Source organism: Andrographis paniculata, unplaced genomic scaffold (genome assembly GCF_009805555.1).
Source record: "Andrographis paniculata isolate CXL003 unplaced genomic scaffold, ASM980555v1 Contig55END, whole genome shotgun sequence".
NCBI classification, from domain to species: domain Eukaryota; kingdom Viridiplantae; phylum Streptophyta; class Magnoliopsida; order Lamiales; family Acanthaceae; genus Andrographis; species Andrographis paniculata.
Window position 1 is genome coordinate 4,108,341 of NW_026137590.1, and position 7,958 is coordinate 4,116,298.

A 7,958-nucleotide genomic window follows, 5' to 3' on the forward strand; every position below is an offset into this window, starting at 1 on the left:
TCATGGAGGCTGTGAAATTGTAGATATCAAATATGTAAGTCTAATACCCAATAGAAGGGTCGCAAAGGCGTCAATAGCTGCATACTCAATTTGTTCGTCTGTCAAAAATTCCGAATCCCAGTTACTTAGGGTTACGTATAGTGGCTTTCGTAGTTCTTTTCCCAAAACAACTAATACCATTGCCTTCAGTCCCTTATTAACATGTGCAGCTGGATCAACATTTAAACAAGCTCTTTTGTGGAGCGTGTTAACATCTTCAAATTGACGAACAAAGAGACTGTACTGCCTATGCAGCTTTGCAGCGTCTGCTTCTATACCAACACCACAAAACAGAAAACTAGGATCAACCAAAAATTTTTGAAGTGAAACTGGAATATAATCTGCCTTTAAAATTTGAAAAACAAGACAATACAAAGAAAAACAAAGTTGGATGGTAGCGACAGGATTGTCCTCCCCAGAGTGAACGTTAGGCCGCCATTCCATATCAAAGCCGACAACAGTAGGACCATACGAAGAACGAAAACGACAAACAAAACCTACCCCTTGATCAACTTTGATTGCTTTCTTAGTGACTGTGACTGCAAAAACGTCATTGTAAAACAAATGTTACGGAAAAAACCCGGCATATTCGCTAAGCTCATGTTCTCCATTGAACGATCGGTTTTGCTTAAATAAAGTAAGTTCAATAGAGAAGACCTACGAATTCTCTAAAGACAGTTAATGGCTAAACTTTCACCACTTTTATTCGATTAACAGAAAAACTCTGCCAACCTTTTCACTACGATGACTCATTATATAGAGCGAACAAGTGGAATATTTTTGCAAAAAATATTTAATATAGTAAGTTGTTTACAAATATTAATGCCAAGTAATTTCTAATACGCAAGCCCTGCAGATTTTTTCGGGAAAAAAGTTCCAAACAAACCACTTGCTGCTTTTAATACTCAACTATTTCTCTGTCTAGCAACTTGTAGTTAACCTTTCCGAGTAAAAATGAACAAAATTCTAATCAAATCTTTCTCCATTAGTCACAACAACAGTACTTAACTTCCTCCCCTCAGACCGTAATCCAATTTTTCATCCAACATTATTATTTTTGTACCATTTCTTGGGAATAATATATGATTTCACTAAACCCGAAAAACTAAAATACAAATAATTATTGTTCAAAACTAAGATACTAAAATTTTTCATTGATTGGTTGCACAACAATAAATTCTTTGTAATATAATTCATTCAATTTCTACCACTGGGTTGTTCTATTCAGTTTTCGTCTTCTCCTTAATGTATTGATTTCTATCATAATAAAATTGGGTAAATGTCAAATCATTGAAGTAATTTCTATTTTTTGTCGTAACATTTAAAATTTTTTTGGTCAAATCACTCGCTACGTTCTTGGAATTATATACACACTTTGTACGATTTTCCACTTCCCACTTGTACATTATACATTATATATATATACTAGAGGAGATTAACAAAGATTCTCATTAATGTAACCTTGATCCCCGGATAAAGCTTCTGCAAACAATTGCCTTCGCTAAATTACCGTGCATACAGAGGTTTGAAGGTGTTAAAATAATTTCCAATGTACTTGTTTTTATTTACATGTTAACTTAGTGAAAGTAGTGAATATAAAATCATTGTAGTTGTCTTTATAAAATATTTTCATTTTCCTCTCCGTTGATCGTTCTACTTCTTGCGTCATAGATAAGGAACGAAAGACGTTACAACTGAAATCCTAATTTACACCAACAAGCCGCTTTTCAGGTACTTAACAAATTTCTTCCATTTTTAAAGACTAATCATTTGTTTAAACAGTGATCTTTGTTAAATAATTGCTAATGTTCACATTTTTAGTTATTTTATCGGAAATTTTGTTTTAAAATTATGAAGTGTATATATTTTTTTAATTTTCATCTTTCTCTGAATGCTTTATTGACTTAATTTAATGTATTCACATTTATATAATGTAATTTTTAAAATTTGTTTATAAATTTCAAAAATATATTCGTATATCTTTTTATATTTGTTTAAAAAATGCTAATCTTTACATTTTTAGTTTTTCATCTTTTTCGCTTCTCTGTTCTCATTCTCTTAATATTTTATTGGTTTAAATTTATATATTGTCATTCATATAATGTAATTTCCAAAAATTAATTAGAAATTTGAAATATATATATAATATATATGTATATTCATATATGTATATATTTATATTTCTAAAATTCTTTATATTTCTCTCTTATCTTTCAATCACTACCGACTTGACGTTTGTTCTATTTTTCATCTGAACGATTCAGCTGCTATCTCTTGTGTTTCCTTAGTAACCGACTGGATGGTTTTCTTCTTTCATCCGACGAAATCATCACTTTCCTCACCTTTTTCCATCCCAATCGACTGGACGTTTATGCAGCCGCTATCTCTCGACTTTCGTTAGGAACCGACTGAACGGTTTCCCTCTTCCATCCCAGCAAATCACCCCCTTTATGTTCTCTTTCCATCCCAACCGATTGGACGACTCTTCTCCTAGTCAACGCACGGATTCAGCCCTATCTCTTGTCTTTTCATTCAAAATGTCTGGACGGTGATCCTCTTCCATCCGACAAAATCAGCCGCTTTATCTCCTCTTTCCATCCCTACCGAGTGGACGTCCATTCTGTTTCTTATCTGACCGAATCAGCCCCTATCTCTCGTGTTTCCAATTGAACCGAATGGACGGTTTCTCTCTTCCATCCGACCAAAACAACCCCTTTCTCTTTTTCCATCCCAACCGACATGACGTTTGTGCTCCTTCTTAACCAACGGATTCCGCCGCTCTCTCTTGTCTTTCCATTGTTTTCCATTCTAACCCATTGGACTGTTTCCCTCTTCCGTCCGAGCAAATCAGCCCACTTCTTGTCATCTTTCTTTCCCAACCGACCTGAGGTTCCTTCTCCTTCTCATCCGACGAATTCACCTACTATCTGTCCTTTTTGCATTCTAAGCCACTGGAACGTTTGCCTCATTTCGTCTGACCAAATCCGCCACCTCCTGTCCTCTCTCTATCCCAACCGAGTGCAAGGATCTCCTCCTCCCATTCGCCCAATGCGGTCAGACATAATTTCTTTTCCCTATATTCTCTATTCTCTTATTCACTCTCTCATAAGGCTTTATTTATTTAAATTTATATATTCAGATTTACAAATTTAAAAAATTTATATTCATTTAATTTAAAATATAACATCAATTTATATTATTTTTTACAGAATAAGCTTTTTAATCAAACACAAAAAATGCATCAAACATTATATTTCTCTCTTTCACTTATTTTGTACCTCTTTCTTTCATCAATTGATTGGAAAACTATTTTGGATGAATAAATTTTCTCTTTTTCTCCCATTATCTTCCTTTTTTCTAACACTATGCATTCTCTTAAATTTATCGATCTTTTAATTATCAAAATAAAGAGATTAAAAAAAAATTACATAAGAAATGTAATTTTAGATTTCTGCGTTATTTGTAAAGCATTGAATTTTTAATATTTATTTGAGTTCTTTTTTTGGGTAGTACAGAAAAATATTCTCAACTGAAAACTTAGTTTTACTAGAAGATTCACCATTCCAGGTAAATAATGAAGTTACCGGTATTACAATAGTTGGACGGTTTTGTTAACATGAATGCTTCTTAAGCAGTACGGAGGTTTTTAACTCTACCTATTTAACCGCAATAGTCTATATTGAAATTACCCACTTGTACACTCTTTTCACACACGGGCTGATCGACATTGTTTGGACTTGTTCTATTAAATCAAATAGTCCGTTTAGGATGATAGCAGTACATTCTAATAAAATATTACAAGTATTTCGACCCAAAAATTTTCCTACAATAATATTTGCTTAGAAACAACAAATTGTACAAATATGTCTTTAAATCATAACTTACAGAGTGTTAGAAGACGAATGATACGTGAGGATGCTATTCGACATTCTACACGTACAAATACAACCACTTCGTCACCATGGATTTTACGAAATGTGCCCCCATGTAATCATTGTGGTTCAATTATTTTCTACCGTGAAACCATGAATTCTTGTTGTGCAAATGGTGCATTTGTTCTTGCTCTTCTTGAAACATCTCCTATACTCCAGGATCTCATAATGTATAACCATAACATGTCTGAACATTTCATGCCATATATTCGTACATATAATACTCTTTTGCATTTTCTACACTTGGTGTCAAGTACAATGTTGATATGTGTCGCAACGAACATAATTTGTACATATTCCGAGTGAATGGAACAATGCATCATTTCATAAATTCATTAACTCCTACAATTGATAAGAAAAACATTTGCAACTCTATTACCATGACTCAAACACAGAACTTTAGGCACGGCTAGAATATTATCCCCAATCTAATACCTGAGTTAGTTGCTATACTTATAAACACCTCCTACTTAAATTCATATGCATGCTTCTTTAGACAATTATATACAATGTCTTGTATCAATGACTATAAGATTTTCTTGAAGACAAATCCGTGCCTGAATCAAAAAGTTTACAACCGTCCAACTGTGAATGATATATCTATCATTTGGCAAGATGGAGATGATCCTATTACATATTTGCATCATGATATTTAAGTATATCCTATTAAAGGAACTGTAAGAAAAGTTTCTTATTTTTCATTTGCTTATGACCCACTTCAATATCCACTGCTACATCCCCATGGCCAACCTGGTTGGCATGATGATATACTAACAAATAACAGAAGAGCAATAACAAAATCTAATGTTTTTGCTGCTGATTTCTACAATCAAGTTTTAGCATATGAAAACAACAGTCAAACTACGAATAATCAAAGTATACACGCTACGACGCTAATTGACTTTTCAGCTTTAACTTTTTAAGTCATGTGAAACAATTTCATTGTCCTAAATATTACATTTTCACAATTGTATTGTAGGAACAAAGAAAGCAAGGATGTATAAAGGTCGAATATCTATGAAAGAGTACTATTCCTATCGATTACAAGTAAGACCTTCTTGTCTAACTATTTTACTACAGACATGACGTTTATTCCAACAATACGTTGTTGATCAATACATTAAAATAGAAACTCAAAGACTTGACTTCTTTCGTACTTAACAATCGCAAAACACATTTAAGCAAGATACATATCAAGGAATTCTAAATGCTTACAACAACAATGGACTAAACAATTTGTCTATGATAGGAAAGCCTTTGGTGTCACCTTCTTCTTTCATAGGTGGTCCCCGAGATATGCATCGTAGATACGTGGGTGCTATGGTGCTTGTACAGGCTTTCGGAAAACCTGACTTTTTTATTACAATGACTTGTAATCCACAATGGCCTGAAATTCAGTCTTACTTAGCCACTTCTAATAGTACAACTAATCGACCTGACATTGTTGCACGAGTTTTTTAGAGGAAAAATTAAAGAAATCAAGCATGATATACTAAAAAAAATATGTACTTAAAGTTGTGAAAGCTTATTCTTATGTCATTGAATTTAAAAAAAGAGGACTTCATCATATGCATAGGCTGCTAATCATGGATGGTAACTCAAAGTTAGATTGTTTATCATCCTATGACTCTTTTATTTCAGTAGAACTCCTAGACCAATATCAACAACTTCCTTTGTACAATTTAGTTAGCAAGCATATGCTACTTGCTCCTTGTGGATTATTGAATCCTAACAATGTTTGCATGTCTGACGGAAAATGTAAAAATCATTACCCAAAAAGCTTTGTCGAAGAAACAGCTTATACATAAAACGGATTCCCAAAATTTAGAAAGCGTAACTGTGGATCTATTGTTAATGCACGTGGAAGAATCTTGGATAATCGTTGGGTAGTACCTTACAGTCCTAAATTGCTTGAAAAATTTGTCTGCCATATAAATGTAGAAGTTTGTTCAACAATTAAACTTGTTAAATATTTGTATAAATATGTCTACAAAGGACACGACCGGGTTGCATACACAGTCGACATGTCCACTGCTGAACAACCCATGGACGAGATCTCAGCATTCCAGTCAGGTCGCTGGGTAGCACCTCCGGAAGCATGCTGGCGTATTATTAGCTTCAACTTAAATGAAATGCAACTTCCAGTACATGCTCTTCAACTACAAATACCAAATTACCAATACACATCATTTAAAACAAACAAATTCAGTATCTACTATAATTACTTCCACCCTTAATCAACGAACAATGCCAACAGAATTCTTTTACATAAATACACATAACTCAAATGCTAGAGCTTTTTAAATTTATTGTATCGAGAAGTTTAACAACACTTTGTATGGGATAGAAACACACATAGGTGGAATATACGAAAACGTGGGACAACTATTAGAAGAATTGTAACTGCTCGCCCAGCCGAAAATGAAAGATACTTCATTCGTATGTTACTCCAATTTCGACGAGCACCGACATCTTTCGAAGACCTCAAAATTGTTAATGGCATACAATATGAGAGTTTTAGGGCTGCATGTGTTGCACTTGGTTTATTAGATAGTGACAGTGGAATAATTGATTCTCTTGAAGAAGCATCCCAATGTCAATTACCATCAACATTTGCTCAACTGTTTGCTTCAATACTCATATCTTATAGTCCAGCAGAACCTCAGTTGTTGTGGAACATATTCTACTATTTTTGTATATCTCAAAATAATTTTTGTACACAAACTAATACATCAAACTTGGAGACACAAGCTTCAATTTTTATAAATGGTTTCTTAGCACCCCTCGGAAATAATTTACATGACTTTGGTATTCAACAGTTACAAAGTGAAACATCTTCCCACTACCAACAACTACAACAAGAAAACTTTCGCCGCGACACTATTTCCACAGCACAAATCCCGTCACGGGAAATCCTTAATCCTGAACAACAATTAATTTATGATATTGTTATTCAAAAGTTAAATAATCACTCGTCATTTGTTTGTTTTATTGAAGGGCCTACTGGAACAGGAAAGACCTTTCTGTATACTGCTATACTTGCATATGCAAATAATACAAATCTATCAGCAATCCCTGTAGCAACATCCGGTGTAGGAAATTAAAACAAAAAATGACCTTCGATATACAAAAGTTCCAGTGGCTGATGCAGGAAATTAAATAATTCTATTTTTAGATAACTGTGAAAACAATAAATTTAAGAAAAAAAAATTAAAATATCTTATAATATTATATTTAAGAAAAAAATTGCTTCCCTTTTCTCTCCTATTCCCATCTCAACCGACTGGACGCTTGCTCTCATTCTGAACCCACGGATTCAACCGCTATCTTTCCTCTTTCCTTGCCAACCGACTGAACGGTTTCCCGCTTCCATCCCAGCAAATCAGTCCCTTTCTCTCTTTTTTCCATCCCAACCGATTCGACGTGTGCTCTCATTCTCATCCGACGGATTTGTCCGCTATCTCTCGTCTTTCCTTACCAACCAACTGGACGGTTTCCCTCTTCCATCGTAGCAAATCAACCCCTTTTTCTCCTCTTTCCATCCCAACCGACTCCACGTTTGTTCTCATTCTCATCCGACGGATTCAGCCACTAAAAATATCTATATTTTGGGTTTACTTATAACTTACTTATAACATTATGTTAAACATAATCGACTGGAATGTCATATTACTCCATATTAGACGGATTACACCAATGCGCAAGAACTTAGTTTTTCTCCTCTGTTCAATCAAAGGAGAAAAAGTTAATTTACAGTGTTTAGAACATGATGTTGCTCTATTAGAACTTTTATTTAAATTGTTATTAAAAAATGGTATAATTTTTATATTTTATTTTGTATTTAATTTTATTTAAATATAAAATATTTAATATAATATAAATACCGTAATCTAATTTATTAACCTTATGTAAGAGCAAACCTGCAGTCAGTTTAGTGAAATCTAAAATACACCTACTATTTAGAAAAACATAAATTATATATACATT

The 7,958-nt window shown here is 33.6% G+C and overlaps 1 protein-coding gene across 1 annotated transcript; it reads right to left on the reverse strand.

The window, feature by feature from the left end:
- On the reverse strand, positions 1-650 carry LOC127256095 (3'-5' exonuclease-like). The gene is made up of 3 exons (XM_051281926.1): positions 620-650; positions 442-578; positions 1-384 (listed from the first exon to the last, which is right to left on the reverse strand). Exons 1-3 carry the CDS (start codon positions 648-650, stop codon positions 1-3), a joined length of 552 nt encoding a protein of 183 aa, XP_051137883.1.
- Positions 651-7,958: the final 7,308 nt, after the last annotated feature.

What these genes read in the sequence shown, in the direction of transcription:
- LOC127256095 (XM_051281926.1), bottom strand. Translation starts at nt 650, where the DNA reads ATGGAGAACATGAGCTTAGCGAATATGCCGG. An exon ending in GAGCTTAGCGAATATGCCGG is followed by an intron (nt 579 to 619) that starts GTTTTTTCCGTA and finishes ACGTTTTTGCAG; the next exon opens with TCACAGTCACTAAGAAAGCA. An exon ending in ACTCTGGGGAGGACAATCCT is followed by an intron (nt 385 to 441) that starts GTCGCTACCATC and finishes CAAATTTTAAAG; the next exon opens with GCAGATTATATTCCAGTTTC.